General features: G+C 50.4%; 1 protein-coding gene across 3 annotated transcripts; it reads left to right on the top strand.

Moving 5' to 3' along the window:
* Positions 1 to 203: 203 nt before the first annotated feature.
* On the top strand, positions 204 to 22,200 carry Chst12 (carbohydrate sulfotransferase 12). 3 transcript variants are annotated; one of them, XM_008851402.3, is made up of 3 exons: positions 216 to 318; positions 3,508 to 3,584; positions 20,490 to 22,200. In XM_008851402.3, the coding sequence occupies exon 3, from the start codon at positions 20,574 to 20,576 to the stop codon at positions 21,831 to 21,833; it is 1,260 nt and encodes a 419-aa protein (XP_008849624.1). In that variant the 5' UTR covers positions 216 to 318; positions 3,508 to 3,584; positions 20,490 to 20,573; the 3' UTR covers positions 21,834 to 22,200. The 3 variants fall into 3 exon arrangements, with proteins under 3 accessions (XP_008849625.1, XP_008849624.1, XP_017658264.1); XM_008851403.3 differs by lacking the exon at positions 3,508 to 3,584 and having other exon boundaries at positions 204 to 318; XM_017802775.2 differs by lacking the exons at positions 216 to 318; positions 3,508 to 3,584 and adding an exon at positions 5,275 to 5,450.
* Positions 22,201 to 22,465: the final 265 nt, after the last annotated feature.

Raw genomic sequence — 22,465 nt, 5'->3', positions numbered from 1 at the left:
CACCCGGCGTCTCGCCCCGCCCGCTGCGGATTGGCTGTCGCTTAGGGGGCGGGGCTCCAAGTGGGTGGTGGGCGGGGCCAATCTCGGGCTGTAAATACCACGCCACATGGCACTGACTGGCGAGAGCGGGGGCGGGGGCGGAGCGCGCAGGCGCGCCAAAGGAGGGCGTGCTCTACCTCTCGAGTTCTCGCGAGAAGATGGTGGAGGCGGGGTTTCGAGGCTGGAGGTGGGGCCTCGCCTCGGGAGGGGCCGCCAGCGTGAAGTGGAGATAGCGGCTGCGGCGGCTGCAGCGGTAGCGGGGCCGGCGGTGTGCGGGAGGTGAGGATCACTGACTCGGGTGGAGCAGGGGCGCGAGGGGCGCGAGGGGCCGAGCCAGGTCGAGGTCCCGTGGGTTGGTGGCCCAGGTCCGTTCGCCACTGGTCCCGGCTTAGGCAGGTCCTATGTGGCCCTGGGTTCGAATCCCGGCTGCGCCGGACTTGCTGTGTGGCCTTGGCCCGGCGCACACCCTCTCTGAGCCTTCTTCTTGTGGGTCCTGCGGGATGCGCGGAAGCGGGTGTGGCCACTGTGCGGATCTCCTTGGCGGGAGAACATCCTGGCCCTACAGAGGACACGTTATCAGTTTTGTCTTGGGCTACTTGGGTGTCTAGGAGAGAAAGCAGTTGCTCGGAGACCGGTGTGCTGCAGTGTCCCAGGAAGACCTTGCAGGAGGCCCTCCGTGGGAGGCCAGGTTTTGCACCTCGCCCCAATCAGCTGAGCATCCTTCTGCCCCTGAACTTGGCTTTCCTGTGGGCTGACTACACACGGTAGTGCAGAACCGGCTCCCAGGTGGGGCGGAGCATCGCTCTTTGCCCTTCTAGCAGCTTCATGCTTGGTGGACGACAGAAAGCAGAGCCTTAGTGGCGTACAAGGGACCCTGTCTCCTCTTTGAGCGATGAAGACCTCGCTGGCCGACCCTGAGGTCTGCACATCGTCCTCACTCTAGCACAGCAGGCTGTGTGTTTGCATCCTTCTTAAATTGTTTTATCATCCCACGCTCCTGGAGTCCCAGGCTGAGAACGTGAACTTTGGGAGGAATGTCACTGCTGCCCCCCTTTGATTTCTGGGGCCCCACTGTGTGGCTCCAGGCTTTTGGGTGACTGGTGAGCAGCCTCACTGCAGGTCCCTCCCCTGACCCCAGGACGCCTTTCTTTGTGCAAGTCAGGGGTTGGTAATGTGAGTTAGAGCCCGGTATCTGGGTGAAAAGGAGAAAGTTGAGAAAATAATTTGGGTCGCTGGGCATGGTGGCACACCCTTTAATCCCAGCACTCAGCAGAGAGGATGTCTATGAGATTAAAGCTAGCCTGGTCTACATAGCGAGTTCCAGGTTAGCTGGGGTTACAGGGAGACCCTGTCTCAAAAAGACCAACCAACAGACAACAAAAATGACTGCCTGGGATCTTCATGCTTAATTTTCTTGCAAATGAGTTGCTAGGATTGGGACTGGGTTCGTAGGTGGTGGGTCAGCATCCCCAGTTCCTTCTGGTACTGTTCATTGAATACACCAAACACCAAGTTAGGTGACTTGCTGGAAATCACCGGGCCCTGGAGATCTCAGTTCCAGTGGTGTAGTGAGCTAGCTGCAATGTGCAAAGAGAAAGCCAGCGGCACTCAAGAAGTAGAGGCCGGAGGATGTCAAGTTCAAGGCTAGCCTGGGCTACATGATACTCTGTCTTAAAGAAGTTATCCAAATAAAAGAAACTTTAAGTGTGAATACAGAGGAAGCAGCTAATAGAGGAGACACTGGACTGCTGTGCACACACATGTAGGTGCATTGGAACCCAAAGCACAACTTCAGGTGTCACCCTCAGTAAACTGTTCACCTCCTGTGAGACAGAGTCTTTCACTGGCCTGGAGCTCACCAGTTAGTGTAGGGTAGCTGGCCACTGAGCCCCAGGGATCCTCCGGTTTCTGCCCCGCTAGCACTGGGATTAAAGGCAGGAGCGATCCAGGCCTGGCATTTTTACTGTGTGGGTTCTGGTGATTCAAACTCAGGTCCTTGTGTTTGCATACCAGCTGGTTTACCGAGTGAGCCATCTCCCCAGCCCAGAATAGAGAGGTTTCTGCTTGTGAGGGGCCTGGATTCTGCACTGGGAATTGGAATTCTGTTTGCAGAGATTTGCAGTTGAGGTTTGGTTGGAGAAAATACCAGGTCTGTTACAGGTAGACTAGAAGTTAAGCCCAGTGGATTCTGGGTCTGGAGAGACACAGGCTGCAGTGGGTAGGCCTGTGGGGCATGGGTGCACGCTGGCTGGGGAGGGGTGAGGAGCCTGAACCAAGTCCCTGAGGGCTGCCCTGGGCAGTGAAGCTCTGTAGGATGTGCTAAGAGCTGGGGAAAAGGCAGAGAAGTAAGAGGCTTTGTAATGGGCAGCCACAGTGACCGTGATCCCGGCCATGCCCAGTGCTGGAGGAGGTGTGGGAGGGCCCATGAGAGGAGGGCTATGTCCTCAGGATTGGAATCTTGGGGGAAACCCACGGGAAGGGTTAGACTAAGTGGAGAAGCAAGTGCTCCGCTGACCATGGGTTTAACAGTTTGTGGTTGCCACCATTAACCCAGGCTGGGGAGTGGGTTGTGTTCTAGGGAAGTCTAGGCCAGGAGGTGCCATGGGTGAGAACAGTCTGTGTACTGGTAATACTGAAATAAGTGCCGATGGGAAACCATAGACAGATAAAGACAGAATTTCTTTAGCCCAGGCTGGCCTCAAACTCACTATGTAGCTGAGGATGATCTTGAACTTCTGATCCTCCTGCCTCCACTTCCTGAGTGCCAGGATTACAGACCTGAGCCACAATGCCTGGTTTATGTGATGCTAGGCTTGGAACCCAGGGCTTCGTGTGTGCCAGGCAAGCAGTCTACCCACTGAGCCACATTCCGCAGCCCTGGGCTATAATTTTAAAGTCACTCCATCTTCAGTCTAGTCTCACAATCTTCAGAAAGTAGATGGAAAGTGGTATGTGCGTGTGTTATCCCAGCACCTGGGAGGTGGAGGCAAGAGAGTCAGAAAGTTCAGGGCCAGTCCTGGTTACAGAAGATCCTGGAAAAGGGTAGAGAGAGGAGGAGGAGCAGCAGGAACAGGAGGAGGACCACGAATCCGAGCATGATAGTGCATGCCTTTAATCCCAGCACTTGAGAGGCAGAGGCAGGTGGATCGCTTTGAGATAGAGGCCAGCCTGGTCTACATAGCAAGTTCCAGGCCAGCTGGGGCTACAGGGAGACCCTGTCTCAAAAAAAAAAAAAAAATCGCCAACCCAGGGGGGCTGCAGATAGCTGGCCCTCTGACTTAACACTTCCTGCTGTTAGCCAAAGAGGTTTCTGAAACTATTTAGAAACTCCAAAGCTATTTCAGAACGGGAAGCAGCAGGCCTGCACTGTCGAGTGGGTGTAGGGCTGCTCTTAGAGGTGGGGAGAGCAGCAGATGAGAGCATCTGGCTTCTGAGCTACACCCACCAACAGCTGGGCTTTCCTCCCAGGCTGGAGCACGAACAGATCTGCAGAACTGGAGTGACACAAGAGAAGACACCTAAACAGTAGCATCCAGTGGTCCCTGGTAAGAAGGCACAACTGGGTTACCCCAAAAGGCTTGTCATTCATTAATAACACATTGCTGTGTGAGGTGGGGGCATGGAGGTGCAACGCTGTCTTCCAGGTACTTGGGAGGCTGAGGCAGGAAGTCAGTTCCGGGCCAGCCTGGGTAGCTCTCACATGTAACCTCAGCACAGGAGGCTGAGGTAGAAGGGAGGTGCCATGAATTCAAGGTCAACCTGGGCTATAGAATAAGATGTAGGTCAGCCTGGGCTATTGTGAGACCCTGCCTCAAGAAGTCAGAGAGAGGGGCTGGAGAGATCAGCAGTTAAGAGCTCACTGTTCTGGCAGAGAGCCCAGGTTCAGTTCCCCAGCACCTGTATGGCGGCTAACAATTGTCCTTAGCTCCAGTTCCAGGGGATCCAACACTCTCTTCTGGCCTCCGTGGACATTGCACAACATGGGCGCATGTATACATGCAGGCAAACCACTAATACACATAAAAATTAATTTTTTAAAAGCAGGGGGGTGAATAGCCCCCCTCTATCTGAACCCCAGAGGATCAGGAGTTTAAGGTCATCCTCAGCTACACATCGAGTTTGAGGCCAGCCTGAGCTAAACGAGACCGTGTCTCAACAAAACTAACAAAGGACTTGGGAGATAGCTCAGTGACTAAAGTGCTTTCTGTGTAAGCATGAGGACCTGAGTTTGGAGCCGAGGCACCCACAGAAAAAGCTGGGCATACCTGTAATGCTGGTGAAGGGTGCATGGGGACTGGAGGATCCCTGGGTCTTACTGGCCTGCCAGACTAGAAAAACAAAATAAAATGCAACAGTAGCAACAACAACAAAATCCCAGCAAGCTCCAGGTCTAGCAAAAGATCCCATCTCAAGAGAACAAATCAATAGTAAAGTAAGAGAAGGAAGAAAACAAAGCAGGAAACCTAGAAAATCCCAGCACTCAGCAGACCAAAGCAGGAAGAGCAACTTGAGTCCAAGGCTAGCCTGGGCTACAGAATAAGAATAAATAAAAAAATACGCTTTTTTTTTTTTTTAATTCTGAAAGAAGAGCCTGGGGAGATGGCTCAGTTGGTAAAGTGCTAGGACCTGAGTTTGGATCCCCAGCACCCCTGTGTGGCAGCCTGTGCCTGTCATCCCAGTGTGGAGGTGGCAGAGACTCGAGGACCCCTGGGCTCATTGGGCAGCCAGCATGACAGAATTGGCAAGCTGCAGGTTCAGTGAGAGACCCTGACAGAAGATAAGGTGGAGAGAGATTGAGGAAGCACCCAGCATCGACCTCTGGCCTCCACGTGCTAATGCACACACATGAACACATACATGTGCACACATGAGCACCAAGAATAAAGGGGGCTGGAGAGACAGTTCAGTGGTTAAGAGCACTGATTGCTCTTACAGAGGACCTGCGTTCAGGATGCGACGCCCTCTTCGGACCTCCATGGGCATTGTATGAATGGGTGTGCTTACATGCATGCAGGCAAACACTCATACACATAAAATAACTAAGTAAATAGAAATAAAAAACCTCATCAGCTTGAATCCCATTCTCAGGAGTGTAGGCTGGACATCTCATATACTCACCAAATTTGTTTCCCGAACTTTAAAGGGAGTGGCTAGCAGGATTGCGTCCCCATATATGGTGTTGAGCTTAGAAAGAGGAAGATGGGTTGGGAGTATAATGTTTTCTCTGGAGATGGGTGAGAAAAACCATTGCCGGTGGAAGGGCCAGGGGACCAGCAGGGCACTGCGGGCACAGAGCTCTTGACCCCAGCTGCTCACAGGACTCCTGGAAGGCCTGGAAGGCCCTTGTAAGGATGGAATTCTCAGCTGCAGCGGAGCTTGACACAGTTGGCAGAGCTGAGACTGGATTAGCAGTAAGTAGAGAAACAAAGCAAAGGAAAGCAAGACTGTTATCAGTTCCCGGAAAAATGAGTGTGCAGGAGGGAAAGAAAAATAACTATGATGCCCTCGTAGGCCCAGCCTTGTAGCCGTGGCAGAGTGTATTAACATCGGCTGCCGTTCTAATTGGAGTCATGACATGTTTGGGAGGGAGGGCAGGGGAGGGGATACACTGCTGTGTCACCTGCTGAGGGGGTCAGTCCCCAAAGCCAAAGACCACCTGACAGCTACTGAGAGCTAGCAGGTGCACACAGATGAACTTGCAGCAGACAGGATGGGAAAGCACGGGAGGGATGCTGTGGTTGCTGAGAAATTTCGTGGGTAAAGGGTGTCAGATAAGTTCAGCTGCCTTGGAATAGGAGCCCCTCCCCCACCCCAACCCCCTGGTCTGTGTTTGCAGGGGCTCGCTAGCTGGCAGGGTTTCCAGCTGCTCACTTTCCCCTCATTCTCATCGCTGTCTGTCTCCTATCTCTGGGCTCTTGTGTTTTTTAGGCAGGGTCTCTCTGTGTAGCCCTAGCTGACCTGGAACTCACTTTGTAGACAAGCTGGTCTCAAAGTCGGAGTTCCACCTGACTCTGCCTCTCAAGTGCTGGGATTAAAGGTGTGCACCACCATGCTTGGCTTAGTTTTTCAAGATTTTTTTTAAAAATATTTTTTATTTATTTTTATGTATATGAGTGTATTGCCTGCAACGTGCGTAAGTGTACCTGTGTCGTGCAGTGTCTGAGGAGGTCAGAAGAAGGTGTCAGATTCCCCTAGAACTGGAGTTAAAGATGACTGTTAGCCACCATGTGGGTGCTGGGAAATGAACCGTGGTCCTCTGTAAGAGCAGTCAGTGCTCTTAACCACTGAGCCATCTCTCCAGCCTGTTTTCAAGATTTTTAATGAGTTAATGTGTGTGTGTGTGTGTGTGTGTGTGTGTGTGTGTGTGTGGTGTGGTGTATACCATGTGCATACAGTTCCTGCAGAAGTCAGAAGAGGGCATCAGATCCCTTGGAGTTACAGGCAGTTGTGGGTACTGGGAATGAACTCAGGTCCTGTGCAAAAGCAACAAAGGGCTGAGCCATCTCTCCAGCCCCATTTTGTTTATTTGTTTGTTTTGAGACCGTGTCTCATGTAGCCCAGGCTGGCCTGCAACTCCCTATATAGCCAAGGCTGACTGTCCTTGAACTGCTGATCCTCCTGTCTCCACCTCCCAAATACAGGGATTATAGGTGTGTGCTACCACCCCAGGCACTTTCAACAAGGGGGAAGGGGGTCTTTTTTGAGACAGGGTCTCACTGTAGTGCCAGCTGGCCTTGAACTCACTATGTAGACTAGACTGGCATTGAACTCACAGAGATCCGTCTGCCTCTGCCTCCCGAGTGCTAGGATTAAAGGCATGTGCCACCACACCCAGCTACTTTTAACTTTTTATAAAGATTTATGTATATATCCAGCAAGGGCTCAGTGGTTAAGAGCACTGGCTGCTCTTAGGGAAGACCTGGGCTCCATTTCCAGCACCCACATGGTGGCTGACAACCATCCCTAATTCCAGTTCCAGGGAGTTTGACACCCTCTGCTTTAGTGGGCATTCCATACCCGTGGTGTACTTTACATATATGCAGGAAAAGACTCATTGACCTAAAATGAAATAAATTAATTAAAAATAAATAAAGCCGGGCGTGGTGGCGCACGCCTTTAATCCCAGCACTTGGGAGGCAGAGGCAGGCAGATCTCTGTGAGTTCAAGGCCAGTCTGGTCTACATAGTTCCAGGACAGCTGGGGATACAGGGAGACCCTGTCTCAAAAAGACAAATAATAAATAAATAAATAAAATGGGGCAACAAGATAGCTCAGTGGGTAAAGATGCCTGCCATGAAGCCCGATGACCTGAGATCAATCTCTGAGACCCACATAGTGTGAAGAAGAGAACCAGCTTTTGAAAGTTGTCCTCTGGCCTCCACATGCACCCCATGACATGCACATGACCATGTATATACATAAGCACACCGTGGCTCAGTGGTTAGGAGCACTTGCTGCTCTTTCGGAGGATCCAAGTTTGGTTCCTAGCACCATGTTGGGCAGCTTACAGCTGTCAGCTCCAACACATCTGATGTCCTCTTTTGGCTTCAGTGGTACTGCACTCATATGCACAAACCCACACAGAGATGCACACGTGTACACATAAATGAAAATAAAGTAGAGCTAAAATATTATCCTACTATGTGTGCGGTATACTTGTCCAGGCATGCACGTAGAGAGACCAGAGTTCAGGCGTCTGTCTGTGTCACTCGCCACCTTATTTTTTGAGACAGGGTCTCCCACTGAACCTGGAGCTTGGTGTTTGAGCTGAGCTGGCTAGCCTCCACCCCCGATGCTGGGTTACAGGCATATGCACAGCCACACCTAGCTTTTTACATGGGTGCTGGGGATTCGAACTCAGGTCCTCAGGCTTGTGCAGCAAGCATTCTCACACATGGAGCCCTCTCCCCAAACCCTGTAAAGTGAGTTTATATATATTTTTGTTTATTTATTTTTGGTCTTTTTGAGACAGGGTCTCCCCATAGCCTTATTTATTATTTTTATTTTATGTATGTGACTGTATTGCCTGCATGTATGTGAGTGCACCCTTGTCACGCAATGCCATGGAGGTTAGAAAAGTGCGTCAGATTCCCCTGGAACTGGAGTTAAGGACTTAGCCACCATGTGGGTACTGGGGATCGAACCCAGGTCCTCTGCAAGAGCAGTCAGTGCTCTTAACTGCTGAGCCATCTCTCCATCCGTGAAAGTGAGTTTCAAACACACGTGCAGTTTATAGAGGACAATAAGGACCCTTCTTCACCTGTCAGCCAGTTTCAGAATTGAGATGTCACATGAGTTGTATTCATTCTTCCTGGCCCCTACTGTATACAGACTCCACCATCCCAACCCTTGAGGACACACTGACAAATCAGGGGAGTTCTCTCTCCCAGAGTTGCTGCTTAGTGCAGGTGGGTGATAGTGGTAAGATCTGAGATGTGACAGGCGCTCTGGAAAGGCGGGAATCTATAGGGTGGGTGGTGACAGAGTTGAGGGCCCAGGGCTGTGAGTGGGCCCAACGTGGGCCCAGGGAGCCACTGAAGAGTACTCAGAAAGGCCTTGGGACAGAGTGGCTTTTGGGGCTCTCCAGGGCGTGGGTAGCTCAGCAGAGGGACATTGATCCAGCAGGAGCCTGTCCTCTACCTCAGTGGGCACACTGGGGTCAGCGAGAGGGGCAGGGAAAGCCAACTGAAAAGGCTAGAAGTGGGAAGCCAGGGGATACCAAGGATTGAAGGACTAGGGACAGAAATGTGCCATAATCCGCTTTTCGCTAGAACAATGTGATTCTGACTAGAAGGCAGGAGGATGAAAGTGGGACAGAAGTCAGAGGGCACTGGAGCAGTGCAGGTGAGAGCTGATGGTGGCTTGACCCCTGTGGTGGGTGGAGGAGCCTGGAGAGAGGTTGGCATCTATATACACTTTGCAGGTAGTGCCAAGACTACTTTCTTTTTTCTGTTCCAGGAATGGAACCCACGGTCTCACACATACTCCACCACTGAGCCACACCCCAGCCCCTCACCGGGGGATTTTAGGCAGGTGCTCTACCACTGAGCCACACCCCCAGCCCCTCACTCGGGGATTCTAGGCAGGCTCTCTACCGCTGAGCCACACCCCAGCCCCTCACTGGGGGATTCTAGGCAGGTACTCTACCACTGAGCCACACCCCAGCCCCTCACTGGGGGATTCTAGGCAGGTACTCTACCACTGAGCCACACCCCAGCCCCTCACTGGGGGATTCTAGGCAGGTACTCTACCACTGAGCCACACCCCAGCCCCTCACTGGGGGATTCTAGGCAGGTGCTCTACCGCTGAGCCACACCCCTAAACCTTTTTGCTTTTTGAGTTGGGGCCTTGCTGTTTCCCAGACTAGTTTTGAACTCATTCGGTAGCCCAGACTGGTCTTGTGCTTTTGATTCTCTGCCTCACCCCTTCTGAGTAGCTAGGATTACAGGTCTGTGTCAACAGGCCTGGCCCGAACAGGCTTTTAAACTGATTACGGTGACACATACGATCGTTATTTTCCTTTGAAGTTGTTTGTTTGAACTGACCTTGCTCTCATAAGTGAGTTAGCTTTTAGATTACACAGATGTTTGAGTACTGTGTACGATCTGATTAGATAGATCCCTGTCTATGAGAACTCCGAATCTGCTTTGGAGCTGTTGGGCTGGTAGCTGCACCGCTGGCCACTTCTGTAAGCTGCAGACCCAGGACTCAGAGACAGTGTGGGCTGAGCCTGGTACTTGGCACAGCTCTGCACAGGAGCATGGCCTCAAAGGCAAATGTGACCTTGAACCATTCATTTTCTCTCTGTCTCTCTCTCCTTCCTCATTCTCTTGTGTGTATGTGTGTGCATTTTTGTGTGTTCTTGTGCACCTGTAACTGTAGATCCTGTTTACATTTGTGTGTGTATGTGACTGTGTGCATTTGTGTGTATGTGTGCATGTGTATATGCAAGTGACTTGTGGTTCCTATGTGTATGTGTGTGTGCATGTGTATGCAACTGTCTGTGTGCTTGTGTGTATGTGCGTGATGTGTTTCTGTGTGTATATGAGTGTATGTACATGTGTGTGTGTGCGTGTGTGTAGGCCAGACAACAACTTTGGGTGTCATTCCCCAGTAGCTGTGCACCTTGTGTCTGAGACAGTCCAGTTTCTTTCTTACTGGCCTGGGGCTTCACTTAGGCTGATCCGGACAGTGTGTTCTAGGGGTCCTCCTGTCTGTCCAGTGTTGGGATTGTAAGCGTGCAGTACTATACCCAGCCTTTAACATAGGTGTTAGGGCTCAAACTCAGGTCCTTGTGCTTGCAGGGCAAGTGCTTCCTGACTGAGCCATCTCCCCAGCACCCCCTTTAGATTCATTTTATGTGTATGTGTTATAATATAAAAGGAACCGCAGACAGTGTGCTTTAACTCGTAAACTGCCTTGACAGACTGGGTTTCTTGTATTCTGACACAGGCTATTGGAGAAACAAAATGTGATCCAAGTGATCCTTCTTGTGACATCAGTAGCTTATTTGGCTTTGTTGTTCCAATGTGTGGATCTGAGAGTAGAGAGGTCAAGGAGTAACATCAATTCCTTTTGCATCAAATACCTGCATCTTCTTAGTGCGGGAAAGTCATTTTGTCTAGTGGTCTGTCTCAGGCAGAACACTCATAGCCCTGGACATACACATCCTGCTTTGGTTCACACCAGCGTGTACTTTTGCTGTAGTTGTGTCTGTTTTTACTGGGCTAGTGAAGCTAACAGACTTTCTTAGTTATGAGCTGACACTCACAGTAAAGTTGGCCTGCTTATTGGAGAGCTGTACATAGTGGTGGTGGGTTGACGAGCACCTGGTTCCCTGGCTTCCCAGTGGTCCCTGGACTCCAACACCTGGCATCAGGCACTCGAAGGTGTTTGCCAGGCATCATGGCCGCCACCGCGCCCAGCTCCAAGAATTGCTGTTTTTTAATATTTTACTTATTAGTTTTATTTTATGTGTATGAATGTTTTGCCTACATGCTTATAAGTGCACCTGTGTTATGCAGTGCCCATGGAGGTCAGAAGAGGGCATTGGATCCACTGGAGTTACAGACTGTTGTTAGCTGCCATGTGGGTGCTGGGAATTGAACCCAGGCCCTCTGCAAGAGCTCTTAACCGCTGAACCATCTCTCCAGCCCCCAAGATCGTGTGCACACGTGGATGAACACGTAATCTGAATGTCTGGTTAAGTCACAAATTCAGCTTAAGTCCACCATAGAAGCTGACTTGAAACAGTGGAAGAAGTAGAGATCGGCTCTCAGACCAGTGAACGGAGTGAGTAGGCGCACCAGCTCTGAGCACTTGCCGGCTGAGTAGACATGGATGCCAAGTACCTGTGGTTCCTTCTTTTCTTTTTTCTTTTTCTCGAATTTCATCCCAATCAATGTGAGGAACAGCTTAATATATGCAGATAGCTTTAGAACAGCCTGCTTGCTTGCTTATTTTTATTTATTTATTCTTGGAGTGCTGGATGTTAAACCAAGAGCCTGGTGCAAGCTAGGCTGTACCACTGAACCCCAGCCCCAGCCCCTCACTGGGGAATTTTAGGCAGGAACTCTACCACTGAGCCACTGAGCCCTACTCCACCCCAGCCCCTCACTGGGGGATTCTAGGCAGGAGCTCTACCACTGAGCCACACCCCAGCCCCTCACTGGGGGATTCTAGGCAGGTGCTCTACCACTGAGCCACACCCCAGCCCCTCACTGGGGGATTCTAGGCAGGTGCTCTACCACAGAGCCACACCCCAGCCCCTCACTGGGGGATTCTAGGAGGGTGCTCTACCACAGAGCCACACCCCAGCCCCTCACTGGGGGATTCTAGGAGGGTGCTCTTCCACTGAGCCACACCCCAGCCCCTCACTGGGGCGCTCTTCCTTTGGGTCTTTTTTTCCTCCAGTTCTGGGAATTGAACCCAGGGTCTTGTGGATGCTGTGGATTCTAGGCAGGTGCTCTACCACTGAGCTGGACCTCACTCCACTCTGAAGGTTTTATTTGTTTTTTATGTTTAAGGCAGTGATGCCTTGAGACTGAGTTGTGTGTGATCTGTTCCTCCCCATGTAGACTTGCAGTTGCTTCAGCAGCAGTGGTTGGAAACTGCTTTTCCCTGATTGAATTGAAGCATCTTAGCACCTCTGTTGAGAATAAATTGCCCACCCGTGTGGATGTTCCTTCAGACTCTTGGTTTCCTTCCCTTCTCTGTGTGTGTGCCCCGCACTTGTAAGTACAGCTCCCACAGTCAGCCTTGACAAGCTGTGTAAGTACAGCTCCCACAGTCAGGCTTGACAAGCTTGTCCAGCACCTCCAGCTCTGCCTCCTTTCCAGGTATATTTGGCCCCCTCAGGTCTTTTGCATTTCTTTTTTTAAAATTTTATGTGTATGAGTGTTTTGACTATATGTATATATGTACATGTGTGTGTAATACCTGTGGAGGCCAGAAGAAGGTGTTGGATCCCCTGGAACTGGAGTTACAGACAGCTGCCATGTGGGCACTGGGAACTAAACCCAGGTCCTCTGCAGGAACAGCCTGTGGTCTTAACTGTTGAGCCAGCTCTTCAGTCACAAAGTGTGATGGTTAATGTTGATTGTCAGCTTGGCAGGATTGAGAGTCATTATGGAAACAAAGTTCTGAGCACGTCTGGGGAGACTTTCTAGATTAAGTTAATTGAGACGGGAAGACCCACTCCGAATGTGGGCAACACCATCCCCATAGTCTTGATGGACAGAATACAAAGGAGAAAGCGAGCTGAGCACCAGCTTTCTTCTCTCTCTGCTTCCTGACTGTGGATGCCATGTGACCAGCTGCCTCATGCTCCTGCCACCATGCCTTCCTACCACGATGAGCTGTACACTCTACTGTGAGCCAGAGTGAACCCCTCCTTCCTTCCTTAAGTTGCCTTTAGCAGGTTTTTTGTCACATTGATATAAATAACCAGGACACAGGGACTCACTATGTAGCTAAGACTGACCTGGAATGCACTGTGTAGCCCAGGGTGACCTCCAATTCGTGGCAATTCTCCTGTCTCAGCCTCCTAAGCACTGGAATTGCAGACATGCACCACCTCACCCTACTTTTCTTTTTGTTTTTGAGACAGGGTCTCCCTGTAGTCCCATCTGGCCTGGAACTCGCTATGTAGAACAGGCTGGCTTAAAAGTCACGGAGATCTACCTGCCTCTGCCTCCCAAGTGCTGGGATTAAAGGTGCGCACCATCATGCCCAGCACTGTTTTTATTTTTTAATTAAAATTTATTTTACATTTATTTATTTATTCTGTGTGTGTATATATATATGTGTGTATGTGTGTTTGGTGCATATGTGCCACAGTGTACCTGTGGAGGTCAGGAGGCAACTTGCAGGCGTTGAATGTCTCCTACCACATGGGTTCTGGGAATTGAACTCAGGTCATCAGGCTTGGTGACAAGCACCCTCTGAGCCATCTCACTAGCCCTTACTTTGTCTTTATCTTATTTTATTAAACTGGCTTGGAACTCACTATGTAGATCAGGCTGGCCTCTGTCTCACAAGAGATTTGCCTGACTCTGTCTCCTGAGTGCTGGGATTAAAGTCGTGCACCATGACTCCCAACCACACTTAATTTTGTGTGGGTGTATGTGGATGGATGTGTGTGGGCACCTGTGTGAAGGTCAGAAGTCAAGTCAGGTTGGTTTTCTCCCTCCACTGTGTGGCTCCTGGGGATTGAACTCAAGTCATCAGGCTTGGCTGTAAGCGCCTTTACTCACTGAGCCATTTCACTGGCCCCCAGTGGTATATTTACAGTGTGAAATACTATCAGCAGTAAGGAAAGGAACCTCCTGACACAGGTGGTGGCCTGGATGAGTCTCTGAAGCATCATGTGAAAAGGCAAACAAAAGCTCTGTAATAGATGATTCCATTGAGTGTCTAGAAAGCAGGCGGGTGAGTGCCATGGCTGAGTGTCAGAGGATGAGAATTGGAAGTTTTGTTTTGTTTCGTTTTTTGAGACAGGGTCTCACGTGACCCAGCCTGTCCTTTAATTCCTGCTCCTCGTGAGTACTGGGATAACAGCTGTGTGCCACCACACTCTGATGGAAATATTTTCTTTTAACATTTTATTTTATTTTTAGTTATGTGTCTGTCTGTGTGGGTGTGTGGGTGTGAGGGCAGGTGCCCGCTGAGAGGCTGTGAATTCCCTGGAGCTGGAGTTACAGGCGGTTGTCAGCCACCCAACAGGGGTGCTCAGAATTGAATCTGGATCCTCTGCAAGAACAGTTACGCAGTCATAACTGCTGAGCCATCTCTCCAGCCCTCACCCCAGCTGGAAATGTTAATTGTAGTGTACATGTTCCAAAATTCACTAGACTTCATATTGAACCACACATTAAACATGAAGAGGAGTTTTATTGTGTGTCAATCACCCCTCAATTAGCCTGAGTAGGGAAAGAAACCTCAGAACGACTCGGACCTCTCCGAGGGAACTGGAGCCCTTGGGGATCCAGATGGAGAGAAACTAGTCTGGGGCCTTCCCTGCATATCTGTGTCAGATCAGGCCGGCTGCCTGGCCTCTGACGTTCCTTCCCTCCCTCTCTGCCCAGTGCATCTCTTTTCTTCGAGTTGCTTTTTTCTTTCTTTCTTTTATTTTTATTTATTTATTTATTTTTTTGGTCTTTTTGAGACAGGGTCAAAAAGCCCAAAACTCACAGAGATCTGCCTCCCTCTGCCTCCCGAGTGCTGGGATTAAAGGCATGCGCCACCACGCTCCACTCTGCGTTTCTTCACACTTAACTGTGCAGCTCCTGCTGATGGGCCCTTCTGACTGTGATGTGGTAGGTGAACACATACCAGAACCCCAGGTCCAGGAGCAAAGCAAATGGTAGTTAGAATTCTACAGATAAACGGGTGGGGGTACTAGACCATTGAGCTATGTCCCCACCTCCTTCTCTCTCTTTCTCCCGCCCCCAATAGCCCAAGCCAAGCCTCAAACTTGTGATCCTCCTGCCTCAGACATGCTACCCTGGCTCTTTGTGGATTGTGGGAATCTGAACTTAGGTTCTTACTTGCATAGCAAGCGCTCTACCCACTAAGCCTACTGCTCCATCTCCTCAGCCCCAGAATAACCTTTGACTCAATATCTGGGCATCCAGTGGCTTAGTCCAGTTGACACAGAAAAGAAGGGTACTGACCCTTTTTGGTTGCTTAATCATTGGCTCTGAAAAATGCGGACCACACCCTCATGGGGGTGTTGATGGGATCTGCCTTGCCAGCTCGCCCAGCTGACTGGAAGTGAGGGAGCTGGACGTGGGCCTTTTGTTGACTGCTGCTTTGGAAAAGTAGGAGGTTTTCGCGTTTGAAAATAACACTTTTATTATTATTTTCTTAATGGAAAATTACTCTCTAATGTCTGTTTTGGTCCCTGACTGTCTGGAAGTTGGGTGGTGACCATGGCTGTGGTTCTCAACCTGACCACTCTCAGCAGACTCCCCATCCACATGTCTTTCTGCCCCCTAAAAGGTGGTGAGGTGTCCCCCCACCTGTCTGGACATGAGTTCTAGATCCCAAACTACTTTAAAACAATAATAAAACAAGGGGCTGGCAAGATGACTCAGTAGGTAAAGGAGCTTGCGGCCAAGCCCGACTTGCTGAGTTTGATCCCTGGAACCCACGTGGTAGAATGAGAAAACCAACCGACTCCTGGAAGTTATTCTCTGAGCTCCACACATACACTGTGCCACACATGGGTTGTTGGTGCTGTCCAAAAGGCTGACTCTCTCCTTTGCTTGTGTTCCTTGCAGGTTTGTGAGCTGTGACTAGGGTGACTGAGCTGTCCCTTTAAAGGGCTGCTGTCACAGAGCTCTCTTTTGTACTCAGCCTGCTCCTTTCTATAACTGCTGTTTATGTGGCTTGTTTGGGGTCAGAAAGGACAACAGAGGACCACCTTCATGTTAAACATGAACCCTGGCCTCTCACATTCTAAGGTGAATGTGCCTCAGGGGACAGCATCCAGGGTTTGTCACCTTCATGTTAAAAGGCCTAGAAGGGAGCACACCTGGCAGAGGTCTGCCTATGTCACCTGGAGTTTGGTTATCAAAGGGAATCTTTAGATGGGGCTGTAGCTCAGTGGTAGAGCACCTGCCTAGAATCCCCCAGTGAGGGGTGGCTCAGTGGTAGAGCACCTACCTAGATTCCCCCAGTGAGGGGTTGGGAGTGTTGTTTAGTGCAAAAGAGTTTGTGTAGCATGTGTGAAACCTTAGCTTCTATACCCAACATCCCCCAGTCTGGGATTTGTTAGGATGTTATTTCTTGAATGAGTCTGCACAGGATCCACGTCCCTTCTCACTGCCATGCGTATCTCAGTCCCACGTTTGTAGTGAGCAGGTCTCCAGGCCTCCAGTCCTGGAGGAGAAGCTATGGCTTCAGTGGCCCGCTCACAGTTTCCTCTTCTGCTGTGGTGGTAGCTGACTTAATACTTGAATTGTTCTTTAACAGTGTGCCACTGTGTTCTCCAGTGTGGCCTGGCCTCACCATCGTCCTGCCTTGGGCTCCCCAGTGCTGGAACTACTGCCTGCACCACACCTGGCAGAGGCAGTTTAGATCATTCCTCCCATTTTCCAGTGTCTAGCTCTGCCTTAGCTGGAGTCTGTGGGTTAATGTGTGGTATTCTCACATTCATTCAGCCCTGTATGTTATTAAATCTTATCTTTAAGGGGCTGGGGTGGCCCTGGGAATAAAGTGATTGCCACACAGGCTTGATGTCCTGAATTTGATCCCAGGAGTGTGTGTAAAAAGCCAGATGTAGTGATGTGTAAGCCAGATGTAGTGATGTGTAATTCCAGCACGCCTAAGACAAGATGGGATGCAGAGACAGGAGCATCTCCCAGAGGTTCATTACAGTGCAGTAGCAGAAACCACGAGGGGAACCTTGTCTCCTGACAAGCTGGAAGGAGAGAACCAACTGCAGAAGCTGTCCTCTGATGTCCACCCACCCACACGCTGTGACATTCTTTCTCACACTTTAGAGGAAGGAGAGATAAACCAGAAAATTCTCTCTCTCTGCCTCTCTCCCTCCTTCCCTTGTTTTCTCTCACATATGTACTTTGTAAGAGGGAAATAAACTAGAAAATTCCCTCTCTGTGTGTCTGTGTGTGTCTCTCTCATACACACAGTTCTTCTGATGCATGGTGGTGCATGCCAGCACTTGGGAAGCTGAGGCAGGAGAATTGTGAATTTGGAGCCAGTCTGGCCGACATAGTGAAACCCCATCTCAAACAAGAAACAAAATTCCCTGTGTGGTTTCTGTAGCCTATGGATTATATAGGAATGGGCCATATAATTTCCATGTTTTTGGAGATTTTCCTGTCAGTGTTCTGGTATTGATTTCTAGTTTTGGGTTTTTGTTTGTTTTTTTCTCCTTATAACCAAAGAATTTTGAGTGACTTCAGTTCTGTTAAATAGGTCTGTTTGGTCTACCATGATGAGTGTTGGGTTGCTCACGGGAAAAATTGTGAATTCACTTGTTCCAGGAACATTATGCACGTGTCAGTTACACCCTGTTGGTTGCTGGTGTAGTTTTTGTTGATTTTCTGTCTAGTAGGTCTCTTGGTTACAGAGAGTAGTGTTGGGGCTGGAAAGATGGCTCAGCAGTTAAGAACACTGGCTGCTCTTGCAGAGGATGCAGGTTTGGTTCCCAGCACCCACATGGCAGCTAAGAACCAGCTCTAGCTCCAGTTCCAGGGGATCCAATGCCCTCTTCTTGCCTCCAAGGGCATTGGACTCACGTGTACATATCCTCACACAGACACACACATATATACACGTAATTAAAACAACACACATACATGTACACACACATATAATTAAAAATAAAATCAGGGGCTTGAGGGTTAACTCAGCAGATAAAAGGACTGGCTGCTCTTCTAGATGTCCTGAGTTTGGTTCCCAGGACCCACATAGCAGCTAACAACTGTCTAGCTCCAATTCCAGGGGATCCAACACCCTGTTCTGACCTCCACAGGCATTGCACTGCACAGGAGTACCTACATACATAAACACTCATACACATAAATAAAATAAATCAAAACTTTAAAAAAAATATTTTTTTAATGTGTATGCATGTATTGCCTGCATGTAGGTAAGTGCATCCGTGTCATGCAATGCCTGCGGAGGACAGAAGAGGCTGTTGGATCCCCTGGAACTGGAGTTTCGGACAGTTGTTAGCTGCCCTATGGGTGCTGGGATTCAAACCTGTGTCTTCTTCAAGAACAGTCAGTGTTCTTAACCCCTAAGCCATCTCTCCAGCCCCCGAATAAAACTTTTTCTTTTTGTCTTTTTGAGACAGTCTTTTTGTTGCCCTAGCTGTCCTGGAACTCACTATGTAGACCAGGCTGGCCTTGAACTCACAGAGATCTGCCTGCCTCTGCCTCCCAAGTGCTGGGATTAAAGGTGTGTACCACCATGCCTGGCTCCAAAAAAACTTTTTAATGAAATCAAAACCAAGCATAGTGATGCACATCTTTAATCCCAGTGCTCAGGAGGAGGTGGCAGGCAGACTGAGGCTAGCCTGACCTACATAGCAAGTTCCAGGCCAGCTGGGTCTACAGGGAGACCCTGTCTCAAAATACCAAAATAATAATAATTATTATTATTATTATAAAATAAAGTGAAATGTTGAAATCTCCAATTGTAAATGTGTATTTTCTTTCTAAGCATAACTTAGCTCTGTAAAAAAATATTTTTGAGACAGGATTTTCATGTAGCCCAGGCTATCTTTAAACTCACTATGTAGCCCAGGATGACTTTGAATTCCTGATCCTCCTGCCTTTACCTCCTGAGTGCTGAATCACAGGCATGTGCCACCACACTTGGTTTTATGCAGTGCTGGGGGTGGAACCCAGGGCTCAGTGCTTGCTAGGAAAACTCTCTGCTAACTGAGCTCCATCTCCGGCTCGAATTTTTGCTTTATGTATTTTGAAGCTGTATCGTTCGGTGCATATGAGTTTAGGGCTATTATGTTTTCTTCATAGACTGAAATTTTGTCATGATGTAACTTCTTGTCTTTTTTTTTTCCTTCTTTTTTTCCCTTTACTTCATCTGGTATAAATATATCCATTTTTCTTGCTTTTGATTAATGTTTGCATGGCTAGTGTTTTATGTCTTCCTGGAAAGGACTGGAGAAAGTAGAATGCCAGCCAGCCCCACCTCCATCTCCTCAGTCCACCCCATCCCTGATGTGGGGATGTGGGATGTGGTGGAGCTCAGCTCCCATGGGCCCTGGAATCAATACCATTATGCCACCTCAGTCGTCTCCCAGCTGCTGATGCCACATGGGGTCAAGGCCCAGGCTCCCAGGCCATCACCACGCTGCCAGTCACAGCACCTCTTAATTCTATGGGTGGGACTTGGGGATCAGCTCCCTGCTCAACCCCCCATGACCACCACTTGGTGCCTGGCAGACAGACATATGGCATCTGCTTTGATGGGGCAAAGCCTGGATCCCAGGAAGCACTGATAGCATTTTCCATTGGTGCTTGGCTTAAGTAGGGTGGCATTGTTGGGCCAATTTTCCTGTCGCTAGGCCGCTGCTGGCATGCCCCTGGCCTCACCCAGGAACTGTTGCTCTTCCTTGGGGACCACTGGTGGTATTCTGGAACCTTCACAGCCATGCCAGCCTCAGCTACCTGCCCCTGACCAGGTCCCTGCCAGCCAGGTGCTCTGGGGGCAGACCATACCAGAGGCAGGCTGTTCAGCTCTGGACCCTGAGCATCCACTGTCTGCTGAGGTTGGACCTGGTTCTGCTGTGCTTGCTAGGTCTGAGACTGTGAAGCAGAGGGCTTTTCAAAAGGGGAGGAGCTGCCCAAGCATTGGGTGAGCTTGAGCTTTAGCCTCGTGGTGACAGATGCTCATATCCTGCCCTGGCTCCTTCCCTGGCCCCTCCTCAGAGGGGTTGGTGCCTCCCAGTGGTCAGCTTCTGTGAAACCTTTTTCCCTTCCCTCCCTCCTTCTCTCCTTTCTCAGTGTCTCATTCCTCTGTGTCTGTATGTGGTAGAGACCAGAGTCAGTGTCAGACGTCTCCCTCATCCACTCCACCTTATGTTTTGAGACAAGATCTCACACCAAACCTAGAGCTCACCATTTTGGCTAGGCTGGCTGACCAACCACTGGGATGGTGGGATGTGCCCGCCTCCACTTCCAGGTCTGGCATTGCAGATACTTGCTGCCAGGCCTGGCTGTTTGCGTGGGTGCTGGATCTGAACTCAGGTCCTCATGCTTGCACGACAAGCACTTCACCCACTGAAACGAACGTTCTCTAATTAATTTGTTGGACACATGGAGGCTGGAGGTGGGGGCTGGAGGGAAGTGGAGGGGGGTCCTGGCATCAGCAACACCCACCACCCAAGGCCCTGCAGACAGGAGACAAACCCCCTTTTGGTCTCAGCATCTAACCCTGTGTGTTGGTCTCTTCAGGTTCATCTCTGAGCGCCATGTCCTGGCTCTTCACAAGGCTGAAGTGAGGGGTCAGGTGCCGGCCCTGCCCCGGGCCAGGGCAGCATGACCAAGCCACGACTTTTCCGGCTGTGGCTGGTGCTGGGGTCCGCCCTCATGATTGTCTTAATCATTGTGTATTGGGACAACGTAGGCACTGCTCACTTCTACCTGCACACGTCGCTGTCCAGGCCTCACACCCTGGAGCCCCTTCCCACACCCAGGCAGGGTGAAGAGAATGAGTTCGCTTCCGATGTGGATGAATTTTTGGATAAGCTTCTTAGCTCTGGTGCCAAGCAGAGGGACCATTCCAGAAGAAAGACGGAGCAGCCTCCAGTACTGGCCCCGAGCAACCCTGCACTGAGTCGCATGGAGGAGAGCGTTCGTGGCTATGACTGGTCTCCCCACAATGCCCAGCAGAACCCAGACCAGGACCGACAACAGGCCGAGAGGAAAAACCTACTGCGAGACTTCTGTGCCAATACCAGCCTGGCATTCCCCACCAAGGACCGCTCTTTCGATGACATCCCTAACTATGAATTGAACCACCTGATCGTGGACGACCGCCATGGAATCATCTACTGCTACGTGCCCAAAGTGGCCTGTACCAACTGGAAGCGAGTGATGATCGTGCTGAGCGAGAGCCTGCTGGACCGCGGTGCCCCCTACCGTGACCCCCTGGACATCCCCCGCGAACATGTGCACAACTCCAGCACACACCTGACCTTCAACAAGTTCTGGCGACGCTATGGAAAGTTCTCCCGCCATCTCATGAAGATCAAACTGAAGAAATATACCAAGTTTCTGTTTGTGCGGGACCCCTTTGTGCGCCTCATCTCCGCCTTCCGCAGCAAGTTTGAGCTGGAGAATGAGGAATTCTATCGCAAATTTGCAGTGCCCATGCTGAGGCTGTACGCCAACCACACCAGCCTGCCTGCCTCGGTGAGCGAGGCCTTCAGCGCAGGCCTTAAGGTCTCCTTTGCTAACTTCATCCAGTACCTGCTGGACCCACACACTGAGAAACTGGCGCCCTTCAACGAGCACTGGCGCCAGGTATACCGCCTGTGCCACCCGTGCCAGATAGACTATGACTTTGTGGGCAAGCTGGAGACGCTGGACGAGGATGCCGCCCAGCTCCTGAGGTTCCTCAAGGTGGACACACAGCTCCACTTCCCTCCAAGCTACCGGAACAGGACTGCCAGTAGCTGGGAGGAGGACTGGTTCGCCAACATCCCCCTGGCCTGGAGACAGCAGCTCTACAAACTCTATGAAGCAGACTTTGTCCTCTTTGGCTACCCCAAGCCAGAAAACCTGCTCAGGGACTGAGCTCCCCAGTACTCAATACACACTCAACGTCATCCCTTTAACCCTGTGTCTGTCTCAGTGTGTCTATCCTCTGAGGATGGGACCCTGTGGCCATTTGGGTTTTCTTGTGACTTTCTTCCCCTCCTAGTATGATGGAGAGGATGGCACGATGGGATGCCCTCCCCATCAAAGACGCTGGGACAACCCAGACCCCAGCACCTCATGCTCTGGGGTCTCACCTTTCCCACCCTTTTGCAATTGACTCTTTGTTTACTCCACAGCCTGTATTCACGGAACACTGTGTTAATATTGTTTTCTAAGATTAATATATTTCAGATATATTTAATACAAAAGTGGGAGGGAGCTGGAGTAAAGTGTGGCACCCAGACTCTTGTACTTCTTGTACACATGGAGGGGCGTAGGGGTTAATGGGGTCTCTGTGCCTATGTGCCCTCGAGGAGGGAGGTCTCAAAGGTGCCTTCAATGGAGAAAAAGAGCTGAAATGGCTCACAGTGTGGTGGTTCAAGGGCCTGGTACCAGTGTCCACTTAGCTCTGATGAGGACCTCAGGGAGGTGACAGTGGCAGGAATGTGTGTAAGAGGGAGCAGTCTCTCCAGACAGGAGGCAGAGCATGGCAGTAGTCCTGCAGCCCC

The sequence above is a fragment of the Nannospalax galili genome, unplaced genomic scaffold, assembly GCF_000622305.1.
Source record: "Nannospalax galili isolate Female #2095 unplaced genomic scaffold, S.galili_v1.0 scaffold664, whole genome shotgun sequence".
Lineage (NCBI taxonomy): Eukaryota > Metazoa > Chordata > Mammalia > Rodentia > Spalacidae > Nannospalax > Nannospalax galili.
This window is presented reverse-complemented; position numbering and strand designations above follow the sequence as displayed.